This window comes from Anticarsia gemmatalis, chromosome 30 (assembly GCF_050436995.1).
Source record: "Anticarsia gemmatalis isolate Benzon Research Colony breed Stoneville strain chromosome 30, ilAntGemm2 primary, whole genome shotgun sequence".
NCBI classification, from domain to species: Eukaryota; Metazoa; Arthropoda; class Insecta; order Lepidoptera; family Erebidae; genus Anticarsia; species Anticarsia gemmatalis.
Genome location: NC_134774.1, coordinates 1,455,253 through 1,474,936, shown reverse-complemented (window position 1 = coordinate 1,474,936; position 19,684 = coordinate 1,455,253). Strand labels below are relative to the sequence as shown.

The window sequence follows — 19,684 nt, the reverse complement described above, 5'->3', positions numbered from 1 at the left end:
GACCTGTTCTCTCTTATGTGACGCAAGCGAAGTTGCGCGGGTCAGCTAGTTGAACATAAATTTACCGACCACGACGCACTTCACTTAATGATGATGAGGCATTTCCAAGCCTATCATGGCAGGGTCCATACACTGATACCCACAGGACTGATAGATTTGGAAGAAAAGGAATGCCTTTTCCCAGCCGTGGGATACATAAAGGTATAACAAAAAATGGCTGACGTTTCGGCGCAGTTTACACTGGTCGTGACCGTAGTCTTTTTACAAATAGTACTATTTGTTGTAACTCAAACTGCCTCTGTGTCGCGGTCAGTAGTATATGCGGCTGCCGTGCGAGAGGTCTCGGGTTCGAATTCTGGGTCGGGCCAAAAAGACTTTTATGAGATTTTCTGTTAAGAATTTCTTAGAGATTGCCCGGAGTTAGGAAGTTGAGGTCGAAGACCTCCGTGCCTCGAAGAGCACGTAAAGCCGTCGGTCCTGCGCCTGACCTCTCACTGGTCGTGTCGGTTATCCGTCCCACCAAACTATGAGAGTGATGGAATAGAGAGTGTACCTGTGTATTGTGCACACACTTGGAGTACTTGGACACAATAAACAAAGTCCTGACAGATGGCCAGTTTCAATGAAACTGACCGCCATAGCCGTATATCGGCTAGGAGGACATTACTATTTGTTGTTTCGTTCATTTAACATTGTTTCCTTTGTCACGTAAACTTTCTCCTCGTTTATAAATGGCTAATTAAAAGTGTTGCCGACATGTCTGTACTTCGTAATTTTTGGATACAGCAAATTAAGTACCGAGTTGCATAATTGCGATTTTTATTTACTTATCGTATGGTTAGTGTTCAACCTAGTGTCAAAGTTGTTCAAGCCGTGCGAAAGGCATTTGACGTGGCTTAACGACTGTTATCTTAATAGACAACAACCGGGACCGACTTTTTACGTGCCCTCCGAAGCACGGAGACGCCCAGTACAAATACCATTACACGGTATCGTTTACCGACCGGTGAGCGCAACTGACTATGGTCTTGAAATGTATAAATCTTTGGGTATAACAAGCGTGATGTAATCTTATATGAGTACACGGTTCATTAGGTTTCTCTCAGTGAGCTCATGAGGTATCCAAATATCGAGCTAATTGTGTAGAGAAAAGATTTTATTACAGGTTCGTACATACTATAATGCGAAAAGACTTTTTCCCCGACCTAATATATGGCAAAAACAACGTTTGCCGGGTCAGCTAGTAAAAATGTGTATTTCTCTACTCACCATTATCAGACTTAGGTATCCTAGGTCCTGGTGTCTCCACCTCCTCCTTGGAGTCCTGGACCCTCGGTATCTGTTCCTCTTCAAAGACCCTTGTAGTAGTTTGTACTGGAATGGTTTCTGTCTGTAATGGATTTACAAAAAACTATTATTTTTAGGAAAACATTAAATGTAAAATTTATCAATTGTTGTTTCAATGCTGGAGAAGAGTCTCCTCCCAAAATAAAGGGGGGAAGTTAGGCCTCTAGTCCACCACACCAGACGCGAAACAATTATATGTGGATCGCACAAATAAATTGATCTATGTGGGAATAGAACCCACGGCTTTCCGACGCAATGGTAGCGGCGTGGCGACCTAAACCACTGTGCCAAAGTGGCTGTCTAATTGAATTGGGACAGTAATAACTAAAAATATGAACCCTTTAATGTCCTCCTAGCCGATATACGGCTACGGCGGTCAGTTTCATTGAAACTGGCCATCTGTGCAGGACTTTGTTTATAGTGTCCAAGTGTGTGCACAATACACAGGTACACTCTCTATTCCATCACTCTCATAGTCTGGTAGGACGGATAACCGTCACGAACAGTGAGAGGTCAGGCGCAGGACCGACGGCTTTACGTGCCAAGGCACGGAGGTCTTCGACCTCAAATTCCCAACTCCGGGCAATCTCTAAGAAATTCTTAACAGAAAATCTCAGTAAAGACTTTTTGGCCCGACCCAGGATTCGAACCCGAGACCTCTCGCACGGCAGCCGCATATACTACCGACCGCGCCACAGAGGCAGTTGAACCCTATTGTGAATGTTATTCACTGTCGTGTTGTCAAGACACACAGTAGGTCATTGTTACAGTAGACTATAACAATGTATTTAATAAACATTGGCTGGTATTTGTATCATTTGTAGGTCTATTAGGCTGTTATTGTATTAGGCAGATGATTTGTAGCTAATTGGATGATTTCTGGCTAATTTTATGCACAGCTTCAATTTGGTTAGTGATTAAAAATGTGTAGATAAAAAGGTTATATGTTTTAGGAGGAACCAAATAAATAACAAAAACACAGGGACTACAAGATTTCTCGAAAGTGCTATTTTCATTACTTTTTTAAAAACAACTCCTCACACATCAGGGATTTTTTTGAATTGTACTTAATAATTGTTCCGTGTGGGAATCGAACCCACGACGATGGCAGTGGCGTGGCAACCTTAACCACTTTACCAGTCGAATTAACTTGGCTTCTAAAATTAGTCTCTAAAGCGTTATTCTAGCTAAATACGACCTTAAACCTAAACATAATCAAAACACACGTACCTTAGCAACAAAATCAATATTATTAGTGAAATTGCTTTGTGCTATCAAAACATCATTGTTCAGACTAGACACTGTAGAATCAACGACCTCATCCGTGCTATTCTCAACACTGTCATATCTATCAAATGTATTCTGTCTCTCTCTAATCCCTTTATCATCATCTTCCGTTTCATTCGCACCTTCGTCTCTTCTGTACTCCACTTTTTCATCATCATAATTTGCTGTAGTAGTGGTATATTCTTCTTCGTCCTCGAAATGTGTTGTGTGGTCTATTTCTTCGCTTTCTTCTTGGTTTCTCGCGTCTTCTGAACTGAATTCTTCGCAGTAGACCGTTGCAAGTAGACCGAGGAATAATATTGTGTATAGTTTTGCCATTTTGAAGTCTATAACATTTTTTGCTGGTGGTTCCTATCTGGAAAGAGAAAATTACTTATTAGTAAATCAGTAGTATTATTGTCCCACTGCTGGGCAATGGTCTTCTCTGACAATAAGAAGGGTTAAGCCTTGAATCCCAAGCGAGGGTTGGAGACTTTGCATTAATCAAAAACTATCCTACTAATATTATAAATGCGAAAGTCACACTCATGATGTTTGTTACTCTATCACGCAAATACTACTGAATCGATTACGATGAAATTTGGTATGTAGGTAGCTGAAGACCCAGAGTAACACATAGGCACATTATACCGTAGTTGCCGAGGAATCGGGATTTACACGGAAAGAACGCGGACGAAGTTGCGGGCGAGCTCAATTTTAAAATATTTTCAAGCGTGCAAGGATTTTTATGGTACAGATGAGAGGCAACAGATGTAGCAGGTTTTATGTATTATATTATGTAGTAAAGAAATTATCTTAAAAAAGGGCACATATATTTTTTTTTAAGTAATTTTGACCCTAAACATTTCATGAACCAGCTCAATCTAACATAATTGAGAGACACTCATCTCATACGCAATGATTGCAATAAATTTCGTGATCAAAAGTAATTAGGCTTTAATACCAGATAATGCGCGGTTTTCGGGGTAAATTTTAAGTACAATTTGTGGTGAACCAAGCTTTTTTTTATCGAAAGGGAACCTACATGACAACATGTATGTATGAGAATGAAGCAAGGGAAGTTTAAAAGGATCGTATCAAGTGACGTTCTTTAGTGTCTGTAGAGGTAGGTTTATGGAGAAAAAGCGTGATTTAATTAATGTATGTAATTTTATATGAATAAAATTTTGCCTGCGTAAAGAAATTACTACTGCCCCCGATAGTTGAAAAGACGCATCTAAAAAGAAACAGAAACGGAGGAAAAATATTTTAGTCTTCAAAAAAGTGTAAAAGCACATACAGAAGTGCTTTATTTCGCTAAGCCAAAACTGTCACGGAGCGATATATAGAGAAATATAAAAATATGGTGCACCTTTATTTGCTGATTCCATAAATATATAATAATATGTCACCGGAAAATAACAAGATCCGTAAGTTTATCAATTTACTAAAAAGTTTATAAACGCAGGATACTCAACGGGAGATAGATCATATAATTTTACACCTAGATTTTCGTAAATTTACCAATTACCGACGTCACACGCTAAATTTATCCACTAACAGATGTCTATTCGTAAGATCCACTATCGGAGGAAGAATATGATAGTACAGATTTGATTCATTACCGTCCCACTGCTGAACTTTTGTCCCGAACCGAGAGAAGGGTATAACCTTGTTCAATATTATAGTACTACATTTTCCTTATACAATGAATGAAATATACTTTTGTATTTAATTGTAAGTTCAATGTCATGGTTTGTAGACCACAATGTGTGTTGTGAATGATTAAATAGTGGTAAAACCCGATTACAATGTCTTTGTAGTAAGCTTAAGCCTTTCCAAGGCCTGGGCGGCTTGAACAACTTTGACACTAGGTTGACCACTAACCATACGATAAAACAAAAACAAATAGTCAGCTGCCCAGTGGTATTTTTCGCAATGTTTCTAAAAAAGACAACTCCCGCACTAAGAATTGCTCTAGTGTTGCGGGGACTTTTACAAACATACAAACAACGGACACAAAGTACAACCAGACCCGAAACAATTATTTGTGGATCGCACAAGACTAACGACGGAATAATCTGCCTCCGTAGCGCAGTGGTTTAGGTGGCCAAGCCGCTACCATTGCGTATCGGGAAGTCGTGGGTTTGATTCCCACACGGAATAGTTATTGGAGCAATCCACTAAAAATGGTTTACGGTCTGGTTGTAATTTATGTCCGTTGTTTGTATGTTTGTAAAAGTCAACGCGACACAAGAGCAATTCTTAGTGCGGGAGGTGTCTTTAAAAAAAGAATTTCTTTATACTGCCTAATTTGTTTTTTCAAATTCAAAAAGTATTATTTTCCAAATATTTTTAATAGGTGTAATAATAATGCTAAGTATAGGTTGGCGTGTAAGGTCTCTTATGCGGTAATGTGTGCCCCAAAGGCGATGACTCACTGCCCATTATGTCAGCATGTTGTGCCCGGTTTTTTGGGGACCCGCTTTATTTTAGGGGCCCTTGCGCTGAGGAAAAAAACCTTGCATTTATGTCGTATTATATTTGAGTCATAACAGGCATGTTGTGCTCACCGGTCGGTAAACTATCTGTGGGTTAACCAAACCTTGACACGGTCATTCCATGGATGGGTGACCGCATAGTGGTATTTGAACTGAGCGTCTTCGTGCTTCGGAAGACATGTAAAAATTCGGTCCCGGTTATTGTTAATTAAGATAACAGTCGTTAAGTCACGTCAAAGGCCTTCGGGCTTGAACAACTTTGACACTAGGTTGACCACCATACGATAAGAACTTGAACGGCCTGAGTATAATAAAAATCGTGTAAGCTCTGATTAGTAATACAGTGTTTTGTCTTCGCTCATATACAGCTTCAAAATTGTAAATCACAATTTAAACTTATACAAACACGCAATTGGATAGATAAACTACCGCTAAATGTACCTCAGAAACTGGTTAGTTCGCACGTTTGAAATGGCTCGAGTATACTATAGGTACTCGAGCCATTTCGAGATAATATTAGGTCGGGGAAAAATTTTTTCGCATTGAAGTATGTATGAACTTGTAATAAAATCTTTTCTCTACACAAATAAGCTCGATATTTGGGTACCTCACGAGCTCACTGAAAGAAATCTAATGAACCGTGTACTCATTTGTGATTCTTGAAGCCAAAGAGATTTTATTACAAGTTCATACATACTATAATGCGAAAAGACTTTTTCCCCGACTTATACGGAACCATTTGTGTGAGATCAATAAAATGTCGCTTTTTTACCTGCATATCTTGAATCTAAACACCTGCCTCGATGAGATGACGGTGTGTTTTGAAACACGATTCATACGTGCTTCTACATACGATTATTTTATACTAACTTCTGAGGTACATTTAGCGGTAGTTTATCTAATCAATAGCGTTTTGTCTAACTCTTACCCCTGGTTTCTGAGGTACATTTAGCGGTAGTTTACGTATTCAATAGCTTTTTTTTAGTATAAACGCTATTGAACAGATAAACTAGCGCTAAATGTACACCAGAAACCAGGGGTTACTCGCAACTTCGTCCACATTAGTAAAGAGTATAGTGTAATATACATTTTAGGTCGGGGAAAAAGTCTTTTGGCATTATAGTATGTATGAACTTGTAATAAAATCTCCTTGGCTTCAAGAATCACAAATGAGTACACGGTTCATTAGGTTTCTTTCAGTGAGCTCGTGAGGTACCCAAATATCGAGCTTTTTTGTGTAGAGAAAAGATTTGACTTTTCGAAGTTATGTGTGTATTAGAAATAATGACCACTTGTTCCAACGGTGAAGGAAAGCATCGTGATGTAACCATGCATGTCTGAGAGTTCTTTAGAACAGTTCTTGAAGGTATTCAAAGTCCCCAACCCGCATTTTACCAGTGTGGTGGACTCAAGATCTAACCCGTCCTTCGTTTCAGAGGAGACCCTTGCCCAGCAGTGGGACATTAATGGGTTAAATTTATTCTTCATAATTTGACAGCATCGACAACTCAATCGATCTCTCAATATAATATTTTACAATCGTTGACATTACATAGGTGTTTTACAATTTCTACGACCTTGAGTCCGTCGAGAGACCGGTTATGGCATTACATAACACCTTCACTATATATTTATAACCACTTATATATCGAGAATGTGTTATGACAAATGTGGCTCGTTCGCCCGCGTGGTTTGTAACTTAGGACTTTTTATACAAACTTTCATCCCCTATTTTATCCTCTTGGGGGTAAAATTGATCAAAATCCATTAGCAATTTAGCGAAACGAGGGGTTTTTCACACATCTTTATATATAACAGGCGTGATATTAAATACATATATAAAATTAGCTGACCCACATAAGAGAGAATGGGTCACAATTTTCCCCGTTTTTGTAACATTTTTAACTGGTACTCTGCTCCTATTGGTCGTAGCGTGATGTAAATAGCCTATAGCCTTCCTCAATAAATAGGGTATCTAACACTGAAAGAATTTTCCAAACCGGATCAGTTGATCCTGAGATTAGCGCGTTCAAACAAACTTTTCAGCTTTATAATATTAGTATGGATAGGGTACTTGGTAGTCTAATATGCTAAGTTTAGACGCAACCTATTTTTCCCGTAGTTAGTCAGTTTGGTGGACTTCATTCACATCCATACATGTTGTCATACATACTATTTTGTTATTATAAATTTTTATTAACAACCTATAAAAAATTGGTAATAACAAGTTATTTGCGGAAAAGCATATTTCCTTTCGATAAGGTTTTATAACGGGAAACTGTTTAAGCCGTTATTATGAGTATTTAATTGTTTATAGATTATTATAACTAGCGGAAGTCGTAATTACTTAAAGACTAGATTTTTCTACACCCAAGACTGATTTACCCCCGGCATCTAAGTACATTGAGCGGTAGTTTATCTATTCAATAGCGGTTTTTTTTATATGAGTTTTAACGCTATTGAATGAATAAACTACCGTTAAATGTACCTCAGAAACCGGGGGTTAAACAGGTTTTATTAACATTGGATTATCTGTTTTCGCGTAAAATCAGAGTATAAAAACATATAAAGAAGGAGCTCGTGGCTTAGTTAACAATAGCCGCGCGGATCGATCTCTGAGGTTAAGCCACGCTTGGCGAGGTTGTTCTATGGATGAGTGACCATCTTATACATATCGAATTCCTCTGTGTTTCGGAAGGCACGTTAAATTTTGGGTCCCGCCTGTCATTTTTGAAGATCTTTGACAGTCGTTAACAGCAGACAAAAACTTGAAAGTCTGACAACCAGTCTTACCGAGGGGTATCGTGTTATAACCCAGGTAACTGTGTCAGTTTGTGGAGGTCCGATAAGCAGTCGCTCCATGTAAAACATTGGTATTCAGCTGCATCCGGTGAGGCTGGAAGCCGTCTCCAACATAGTTGGAAGAAAGGCTAAGCTGATATTTGGTTACATTACAAGTTCTGCTTAGTTTGTAATCAAATGACCGTGTGTGAGTTGTCTAATGATATTTATTTATTTATCGTCTAAAACAAAGCTACAATCTTGTCATAGCAGGTGTAATAATTACGTAATCGGGTAACCGGTCGCATTCGCGTGTCACAACGTTATAGAAACGCTTTGCAGGATTGTTATTGCAAGTTGAAGGTTATAAAGTGACAACAAATAGACAAACCAACAATGTTATAAGAAAATTCTATTTTATTGTATGGTTAGTGGCCTAATGTCAAAGTTTTTCAAGACCGAGGCCTTGAAAACGTGACAGAAATTACTTTTTTAACCCATTACTGTCCCACTGCTGGGCAAAGGTCTTCTCCCCAACGAGGGGGTTAGGCCTTGAGTCCACCACGCTGGCCAAGTGCGGGTTGAGGACTTTGCATGCCCTCAATAACTGTATTAAACTTAAGCATGCAAAATTCATCACGATGTTTTTCCTTCACCGTTAGAGCAAGTGATAATCAAGTCTCTACTTACCCCTATGGGAAAAAAGCGTTTTAAATAAGTATGTAGGATGACTTAGAGAGATAGCCATATGCATTCTTTCACGCAAGTGGTCGAAGGTTTAATTTTCTAACAACAACCTGCTACTAACGATGCTGTTTCCAAGTGATGTGTGTATTAGAAATAATCATCATTTGTTATGTGTATGTATGGAGACTCTAAGGTCACTTTTACTCAACTACTCAAACAACAGTAGTTGTAAAATAAGACGTAACTATGATAACGTAATTACTAATCAGCATCGGCTCGTTACGTAAGGTGATGCCTTTCATACTAATGCAACACGTAATGTTGGGCAAACGAATATTTAAAGTTCATTACATACTGTTAGATAGTAAGGGAATTACTCTCATAATATGTGTATGTGATAGCCGAGTGATATAAGTTGGTACCTCCGACGCGATTGGTTGCAGGTTCGAACCCGAGGCAACACACCAATGACTTTTCGAAGTTATATGGTTTTTTAGAAGTAATTATCACTTGCTCTAACGGTGAAGGAAAACATCGTGAGGAAACCTTTAATGCCTAAAATTTGTAAATAAGTAAATACTTAATACATTTATTTAGGACATGCAAAGTCCCCAGCCCGCACTTGGAGACTCTTGTTCTGCAGTGAGACAGTAATGGGTTAAGATAAAAAAACTTGTTTTGATTTAACTAGACATGCACCTTAAGTCCTAGATAGATATGCCATGTTTTGATTCTTAAAAATAACATATGAATAAAGTAACGGGCCAGCCAAGTACCTTATAATCTCCACTCTTTCATATTTTAAATAAAATTTCGAAATCTTACCGTTTTCCATTCAATAAAAGACCTCCAAAATTCGACATTTTATATTACGGCCCTCAGATTGTAATAAAATTATTGCATGCTTTAAGATTAAAGCGAAATTCATACTATTTTCAAAAATGCGAATGCCTGTCTGTCTGTTGTCCTGTCACGACCAAACCGCTACACCGATAGTGATTAAATTTAGCATGAGTTGTTAACCCAGTGTCAAAAATTAGCTCCTTTTTTTCCTTAAATTATACAATGGGAAACAAACTAAGCACGGTTTATCAATACTATCATATGAGTAGTATATTATACTAGACGGTTCCAACAAGAAATTATCATATATGGATTTGCTATTACTACGTTATTAGTTATAGCTGACCCGCGCAACTTCGCTTGCGTCACATAAGAGAGAATAGGTCAAAATTTTACCCATTTTTGTAACATTTTTCAATGGTACTCTGCTCCTATTGGTTGTAGCGTGATGATATATAGCCTTTAACCTTCCTCGATAAATGAGCTATCCAACACTGAACGATTTTTTCAAATCGGACCAGTAGTTCCGGAGATTAGCGCGTTCAAACAAACAAACAAACTCTTCAGCTTTATAATATTAGTATAGATGCAGACAAAGCCACAGGTAAAGCCTACTAAACAAATTGAGACAAACAAAATACAAAAAAGCACTTTTGTCAATTGCCTTTACGTAAGATGTTATCAAGAGTTCATTGACATGAAGGGTTATTATATAACGGCTTTCCCTTGCAATATAATGTGTTGTAGTTTATTATCTCGGCTTTTACGAACGGGTATATTTTGGTGATGTTATGCGACGAAGAAAAAATCGGCTTACATTGTAAGCCGTTGTATTTTTTTGTTTGGGATAAAGAGTGGTACAAATCACTGTCACTGAACTTCTCTTAAACGACTGAACCGATGATGTAATTTTTTGTGTATGTTCAAGGGGATCTGAGAATGGTTTAGATTATTAAAAAAAGTTTAAAATTTTCAAATTAAAGACGTGTAGACAGGACAACGTATGTCGGGTCCGCTAGTACATTTGTAAAAGCATAACTTTTTCCATCGGAGTCTTTAATTCAAAGTTATAATTTCTTTTTATTTGTCGTTACTGGTAAATTTAGTGACAAAGTTGTTTAAGACTTGATATGCTTTAAAGACTTAATTAATAGGCTACGAATTATTATTATACTACTAGAAGACAGATTATTTTGTAACTCTATCACGGCTATATATTTACTCTTTACTACCAATTAGCTCTTCGCTTGCGGCTTAGTCCGCGTGGAATTTTACTCCCTTCAGGAGAGAATTTCGAAATATTCTCTCTTAGTGCTCCTCTACAATTCCTAAGGAATTTTCATACTAAACAACTTTGTACGCTCAGTAGTTTCGGCTGTGCGTTGTCCATTAGTCAGTCAGTACATATATCAATAGATTGATTATCTTGGTTTAATTTAAGTTCTCTACAATTTTTAGTTTTATTCCGTCGACTTAACTCGGCTTGCCTTAACTTCATGTCGATAGCGCAAGCAAGATACGAACCTGCGACTTCCCGATCACAAGCCCAATACCTTAAGTATTATTCCACTTGGTTATCTCGGCTTGCGTCAAGTTGTCGATAGTGCAAGTAGGATACGAACCCACGACTTCCCGATCACTACCTAATTTTCCACTTGAATTTCAACTTGTTTTAAACAAGACATACAAATAAACATTCACGTTTCGCATGCTATGTTAATTTACACACATAACTTAAGTTATTTAATACATACTATAAACATAACCTGTTTGAAGACAACCTACAAACACCATTTGTAAACAGGTGCCGTGAAAGTACACATAATCTTTGATTTAATAAATATAGAACTCCCAACACAAAAACTTGTTCCCTTTAAAAAATAAATGAAACTTAATCTTAAAGTACCTAAGAATGTATAAAGAATTATAAAAAATACGTCGCGTTGGGGGACCTTGTTTGCTAATTAAATTATTTGTGTAAGTTCTGTTTAGTAGTTTTTTCGTGAAAGAGTAACAAACATTCATCCAAACTTTTGAATTTAAACATACCTAACTATCGCTTCTGCCCGCAACTTTACCGCGCGTAATGACTTCCCGGGGTAAAAGTATCCTATTAATTATCTGTTTAACAAATTAGATATTCTTGTTCTTAATTTTTACGTAAAATTGTTACAAATATCCAGTAGTTTGCTGAAAGTTCACAAATATGCATTTTTAGCTGAAAATTAGCTCCGCGCGTTTGCTCACATACATTCATCCCCTATAAAAGGTTTGACTTTAAAACTTATGATTTTGAGCTCGAATATCAGGTCTAGCTAATATTTTTGCCACAATACAGAAAATAGAGAATTTTTTCTTCAAAAAAAACAGATTTTAAAGCAAAATGTAATCAGTTTTTTAAAGCAAAATTTCTTAAAATGCCTACGAGTTTGCGATTACCAACTAGTAGTTAAAATAAACAACAAACTAACACTTTAGCAATGTTTACAAACTCGTTATAAGTTACCTTAACCGGGTAATGAACCGGTAACACAAGCTAAGATGTTACTAAATAACATTGCGTCATTCATGACTTAACTAATATAATAAGCGAAAACTATAAAGTTACGAGGTATCCGTGGCGCAGTGGTTTAGGTCGCCATGCTGCTGCCATTGCGTCAGGAGGTCGTGGGTTCGATTCCCACACGGAACAATTTATGCGATGTACAAATAATTGTTTCGGGTCTGGTTGTGCTTTGTGTCCGTTGTTTGTATGTTTGTAAAAGTCACCGCGGCAAAACCGGACGATTATTTGTGGATCATACAAATAATTGTCCTGTGTGGTAATCGAATCTACGACCCCCCATCGCAAAAAAAGCGATGCGGCGACCTGAACCACTGCGCCACGGTGGCAAAAACAAATTAACAATATAAGTCCTATTTTATAGGGGGCGAGCTTAGCATATACTTTGCACGTAACTAAACCCCGGACTACTTTTGAAAAATATTCTAATACAAATAAGAAAGTCCCCAACCCGCACTTAGCCAACGTGGTTAACTCAATACCTAACCCCTCCTTGACGGGAAAAGACCCTTGCCCAGTAATGGGACATCAATAGGGTCAATTTAACAGTCCAATATTGCTTTGACCAGGAATCGAATCTGAGACCCTATCTGCATTCGTATACACTACTAACCACAGACTTAGTAAACAACAGACCGGCTAATAATAAATCAGCCGGTCTATTTACAAAGTTAAATGCGTCACTGAGGTCTGTGACTAGAATATATTATGTACAGCTTATATACTTAAATACATCATCTGTGTTATAACCGTGAAACATGACATGACTGCTAAGTGTATGTAGTTCGCTTCCTAGGTCAGGCATTATTTGAGCTTTGAGGTCCAAAATAAGATTTTGAGGGCAAACCTTTGACCATTTGATTGCTAATACATACATACGTAATATCACGTGTTTTCCCATAGGGGGGTAGGCAGAGTCCAAAGAACGCCACTTAGAAAGATCCTTACAAACTTTTCTTGCCTCATTCATATCTAAACATTTTGTTATACTACGCCACGTGTGGAAATCAAACCCACGACCTCTCGACGCAACGGTAGCGACTAAAGTCGAATTGAACTATCAATTAGTTATTAATAATTAAAAAAACCATTATTGGACAACTCATACACAATCATTTAATCCCAAACTAAGCAGAGCATGTACTGTAACCAACTGATAAACATACTTATATACTTGTAAATACATACTTATATACATACTAGCTGACCCGCGCAACTTCGCTTGCGTCACATAAGAGAGAATGGGCAAAAATTTTCCCCGTTTTTGTAACATTTTTTATTGCTACTCTGCTCCTATTGGTCGTAGCGTAATGATATATAGCCTATAACCTTCCTCGATAAATGGACTATCTAACACTGAAAGATTTTTTCAAATCGGACCAGTAGTTCCTGAGATTAGCGCGTTCAAACAAACAAACAAACTCTTCAGCTTTATAATATCAGTATATCTATACTAATATTATAAAGCTGAAGAGTTTGTTTGTTTGTTTGAACGCGCTAATCTCAGGAACTACTGGTCCGATTTGAAAAATTCTTTCAGTGTTAGATAGCCTATTAATCGAGGAAGACTATAGGCTATATATCATCACGCTACGGCCAGTAGGAGCAGAGCACCAGTGAAAAATGTTACAAAAACGGGGAAAAGTATAACCCATTATCTCTCATGTGACGCAAGTGAAGTTGCGCGGGTCAGCCAGTAATGCTTATAAAGTAAAACATACTTATATACTTCTAAATACATACTTATTTTTATTTTATTAATTTATGCTTTTATTTATATCTAAGACTAGCTGACCCGCGCAACTTCGCTTGCGTCACATAAGAGAGAATGGGTCAGAATTTTCCACGTTTTTGTAACACTTTTTACTGTCCCTCTGCTCCTATTGGTCGTGCGTGATGATATAAAATATTCTTTTTTTTCACGAAAAATATTCTCAAAATTATTTATATCTCTTAATATAACGAAATCGCGCTATGGCGTATCCGCCATTAAAACAGTTGCCATGACAACGGAATTTTGTTAATTCAGTGTCATTATAATATTGAATATTCGCGACTTCATTCGCCACCTCAATTTTCCCGGGAAATGCGTCATTTTCTCGGGGTAAAAAGTAGCCTATGTCCTTTCTCGGGTATCAAAATATCTCCATACCAAATTTCATGCAAATTGGTTCAGTAGTTTAGGCGTGATTGAGTAGCAGACAGACAGACAGACAGACAGACAGAGTTACTTTCGCATTTATAATATTAGTATGGATAAATCTACATTTTGTACCTAGAATCGATTAATCTAAATAGAATATTGTATATTTTATAACTTATTTGTGCACGATAAATAATATTTTAATTACAACTTTAAGATAATACGTGAAGATTATACACGTTTACAGGAAAATGCAAATTTTTATTGCATCATAAGGTTTTCCTATTTATTTCTATAGATATTCTAAGCTTTTATATCTAACCTAGCAGACCCGCGCAACTTCGCTTGCGTCGCATACGAGAGAATGGGTCAAAATTTTCCCCGTTTTTGTAGTTCCTGAGATTAGCGCGTTCAAACAAAGAAACAAACTCTTCAGCTTTATAATATTAATATAGATGAGCTTTTAGCAAGCTCGGAATGTCCTATATATTTATATCAGTCTAGCCTTTCTTCCAACTATGTTGTAGTCGGCTTCCAGTCTCATCGGATGCAGCTGAATACCAGTATTTACATGGAGCGACTGCCTATCGGACCTCCACAACACAGTTACCTGGGTTATAACACGATAATCCTCGGTAAGACTGGTTGTCAGACTTACAAGCTTCTGACTACTGTTAACGACTGTCAAAGATCTTTGGGACCCACAATTTAACGTGCCTTCTCAAAACTATTTCTACAAATCGGGAATGAGGAAATTCTACAAAAGTATATATATAAATAAGATTTGTATCAGCGTTTTGTCTGTCTGTTCGTGTGTGGAATAACAAATGATTTGTTCAAGGACAATGGTCGTATGCATTAAAATGCTGTTCCGGGAACGATGTGTTTGTGTCTTGGGAATATACTGTTTTAACTTAATCTTTATATTTACTGTTTTAATATAGTCCGAGAACTTAGTTGAAACAAATGCCCGGTTTTTTTAGTAAGCAGTGATAGCCGAGTGGTTTGTAAATTGGTATCTCCCATGCAAGTGGTTGCAGGTTCGAACCCGAGGCAACACACCAATGACTTTTCAAAGTTATGTGTGTATTAGAAATAATTATCACTTGCTCTAACGGTGAAGGAAAACATCGTGATGAAACCTTGCATGCCTAAAATTTGTTTAATACATTTATTGAGGGCATGCAAAGTCCTCAACCCGCACTTGGCCAGCGTGGTGGACTCAACTGGGACCGACATTTAACGTGCCCTCCTAAGCAGAGAGACGCTCACCTCTTATACTACTATGCGACCCATCTAAAAATTACCGCGCAAAAGGTTGCTTACTTTTGACATAACTTAACGACTGTTATCTTTATAGCCAACAATCGAGACCAACTTTTAATTTGTCCTCCAAAAGACAGAGACTCTCAGCTTAAATACTACTACACGACCCATCTATAGAATGACCGCACCCAAGGTTGCTTAACTCGCAGATCGTTTACCGTCGTTGGTAAACAACACGGTTACAAATAGCACCTGCTAACTACTGTCATAATATTTGTACACACTTGCCATATAATATTGAAGTGTCATAATTTAGCTTCAGGCATAAGTTTGCCTTGTTTGAGAGGCGCCCATAGCCAGTTGCGCTCACCGGTCGGTAAACGATCTTTGGGTTAAACAACCGTTGGCGCGGTCATTCCATAGATGGGTGACCGCATAGTGGTATTTGAACTGGGCGTCTCCGTGCTTCGGAAGGCACGTAAAATGTCGGTCCCGGTTGTTGTCTACTAATATAACAGTCGTTAAGCCATGTCAAAGGCCTTCGGGCGGCTTGAACAACTTTGACACTAGGTTGACCACTAACCATACGATAAGAAGAAGAATTTAGCTTGAGGCGTTTTTACCCGACTGCGCGACGCAAAGTAAGGTTATGTTTAATGCTCGTTTTAACTGCACGTTTGGCGCAGTGGTTTTAGCGGTCAACTCGCCGCATCAACCGTAGCGCCGCGTTCAATCCCACCCGGGACAAATCGTTGTGTGATGCGCACGAGTATTGATTCTGAACCTGGATGTTAATTTATCTATATAAGTATGTATTTAGAAGTATAGAAGTATGTTTATCAGTTATTTGGTTACTATAGTACAAGCTCTGCTTAGTTTGGAATCAAATGACCGTGTGTGAATTGTCCAATAATATTTATTTATTTATAATAGTTGAAGCCTCTATATTAAGATTTCGACTGCCTCCGTGATGCAGTGGTTTAGGTCGCCACGCCGCTACCATTGCGTCGAGAGGTCGTGGGTTCGATTCCCACATCAAAACAAATATATTTCCGAGAATCCGTTTGTATTATTACAATTTGGCGACGAGTTCGCAGTTGCGGGACCGGTTTGTGGTAACAATGTTTAAAATAAAGGAGTTTGTTGCCAGTTCTTCTTTTCCCTTCCGATATAAAACAAACATAATATGGTATTCTTTAAAAACAGCCGCACGGATCGATCTCCGAGGTTAGCCACGCTTGCCGAGGTTTTTCTGTGGATGGGTGACCATCTTATACATATCGGGTTCCTCCGTGTTCCGGAAGGCAAGTTAAATTGTGGTTCCTGGCTGTCTTTTTCGAAGATCTTTGACTGTCGTTGTCAGTAGTCAAAGGCTCGAAAGTCTGACAACCAGTCTTACCGAGAGGTATCGTGTTATAATCCAGGTAACTGTGTTGTGGAGGTCAGATAGACAGTCGCTGCATGTAAAACACTGGTATCCAGCTGTATCCGGTGAGACTGGAAGCCGACTCCAACATAGTTTGGAAAGGCTAAGCTAATATAATAATATGTTATACGGTATTGTGTAACAACTTGTAGTGCAAAAAACATTTTATTACAAACAATTAAATTGATTTCAAACAGCTTTTTTATAAATGGATTCGTTTTTTCAACGCAATTATTTCGGCTGTTAGAATGGTAGCAAAATTTGTTTGTATGCGACCTTAGTCACGTAATCTAGTACGAAGTATTGTACGCGTTAATAAATAAATTATAAATTTAACCCATTCCTGTCCCACTGCTGGGCAAGGGTCTCCTCCCGTAATGAGGGAGGGGTTAGGCCTTGAGTCCACCACGCTGGCCAAGTGCGGGTTGGGGACTTTGCATGCCCTCAATAAATGTATAAAACAAATTTTTAGGCATGCAGGGTTTCCTCACGATGATTTAACTTTATGTGAGTGAATATAGCAGCAAGCAGGCTCCGTAAAACAGTACATGAACACGAAAGACTTACCTCCGGTTTCTGAGGTACATTTAGCGGTAGTTTATCTATTCAATAGCGTTAAAACTCATATAAAAAACCGGCTAATTGCCAGTTGGATTCGCGCGAGAAGGGTTCCGTTCCAAACAAAACGCACAGCCCAAACCACTGGATGAATCGGGCTGAAATTTGTCATGCAGGTAGATGTTATGACGTAGGCATCCGCTAACAAAGGATTTTGATCAATTCTACCCCCAAGGGGATAAAATAGGGGATGAAAGTTTGTATGAAAATTCTGTCTTAAGTCACCAACCACTATACAATCAATATAAATTACTCTAAGCAATATACTTACCTATTAAAATAATCTAATTTTCATAACTTTAGTAGAAAAAAACCTAATAATTGCTCACGTATTTACCTTGACACGACTTTTCCTTGTATCAAAACTCAAAAGTTTCATCATAATCGGTCTAATAATATCTTTTGCGCTCGAATCAATTTATTTTGTCATTATAATAAGATTGGTTTGTTTGTGTAACACAAAAAATATATTTTAAATGTAATGTTTAAACGTTATTTAAGTTCCGGGTACCTTTGTGAACCAGTAGTGAACAAAGACTGATCACGAAGTCCCGGGTTTAATTCCCGGAGTTGCGCTCACCGAACAAATTGCTCTTGTGTCGCGGGGACTTTAACAAACATACAAACAACGGACACAAAGTACAACCAGACCCGAAATAAATTGTGGATCGCACAAATAAATTGTTCCGTGTGGCAATCGAATCCACGACCTCCCGACGCAGTGGTAGCGGCGTGGCGACCTAAACCACTGCGCCATAAAGAACTCTTAATTAGTTTCACACTAAAATCAATATAATTAACAAAACACGTAATTAAGTTGATTATCTTCAAAGCTCATATTAATAGGTCAATCAATTATAAAACGTTTAAAATAACAATTAAAAGGCGCCAAACTTAGTAATTAAATACTTCTTTTTAAGTAATTTAAGTTTTTTTAACTAACTTGGTGGTCTAATATAAAATTATTGAGGCGCTCATAGCCAGTTGAGCTCACCGGTCGGTAAACGATCTGTAGGTTAAGCAAACCTTAGCGCGGTCATTCTATAGATGGATGACCGCATAGTGGTATTTGAACTGAGCCTCTCTGTGGTAAACGGCACGTTAAAGTCGGTCCCGGTTGTTGTCAATTAAGATAACAGTCGTTAAGCCATGTCAAAGACTTTCGGGCGGCTTGAACAACTTTGACACTAGGTTGACCACTAACCATACGATAAGAAGAAGTACACTATAAGGGTTAAACTGGAATCCGGGTCAGTTACCATAAAATGCCCCAAAAGACCACCAAAGCGGTTTTTGAAATTAAAATTTCGACCATAACAGGCTATTGACCTGTAATCGAAAACTAATTCAGGTAAATGTGAATCCCAATGTTTGCATGCATCGATATATTTGTAAGAAATAATATAAAAAAATAACACGAATCTCGAAACACTAATATTATAAAGCTGAAGAGTTTGTTTGTTTGAACGCGCTTATCTCAGGAACTACTGGTCCGAATTGAACAATTATTTTACTGTTGGATAGCTCATTTATTGAGGAAGGCTATAGGCTATATATCATCACGCTACGTCTAATAGGAGCAGAGTACAAGTGAAAAATGTTACAAAAACGGGGAAAATGTTGACCCATTCTCTCTTATGTGATATGCGAAGATCAAAGAACGTCACTTGGTACGATCCTTACAAACTTCCCTTGCTATCACATACATACATGTTGTCATACAGGACCGCCGGTTACGAGTAGCACCTGACCTTTTTGCAAGACATCACCGATATGATCTGTGTATGTCTTTCTAAGGCATTCTATTTCAGCTTTTCTTGTGTTTAGTTTTAATAATAAGTTTTATTTTAATATGTATTGGTTATCTTTATATCCCTCATTTTGCCTGGTTGTCAATGTATCTATATAAGTATGTATTTAGAAGTATATAAGTATGTTTATCAGTTATCTGGTTACAGTACAAGCTCTGCTTAGTTTGGAATCAAATGACCGTGTGTGAGTTGTCCAATGATATTTATTAATTTATTTATTTATGTTGCGTAAACGGAGAATTTTAGGTTTGATATTACTAAGTTTCACATACGAGGGAATGTAGGAAAATAATGAATTTAAATACATCAAAGTATTGACGAATTTCGAGCGTTAACAGACCACTTTACATTAATAAACAATCTTAGCTTTATAAAGCATACTTTTGGCTATTGTAACACTTTATTCCTTTTACTGTATAAATATTTTTTGTG

The 19,684-nt window shown here is 37.7% G+C and overlaps 2 protein-coding genes across 3 annotated transcripts in view; one reads left to right on the top strand and one right to left on the bottom strand.

Moving 5' to 3' along the window:
- PAPLA1 (Phosphatidic Acid Phospholipase A1) overlaps positions 1 to 19,684 on the top strand; it is a 108,733-nt gene that overhangs the window by 39,144 nt on the left and 49,905 nt on the right. The window lies entirely within an intron of this gene.
- Positions 1 to 19,684, bottom strand: part of LOC142985454 (uncharacterized) — a 57,245-nt gene that overhangs the window by 36,828 nt on the left and 733 nt on the right. For both annotated transcript variants that reach the window (XM_076133643.1, XM_076133644.1), the window contains exons 2-3: positions 2,578 to 2,989; positions 1,270 to 1,390 (exon numbers count right to left, since the gene is read on the bottom strand). In XM_076133643.1, the coding sequence (XP_075989758.1) occupies positions 1,270 to 1,390; positions 2,578 to 2,952 (496 nt within the window). In that variant the 5' untranslated portion in view covers positions 2,953 to 2,989. The remainder of the gene's footprint in view (positions 1 to 1,269; positions 1,391 to 2,577; positions 2,990 to 19,684) is intronic.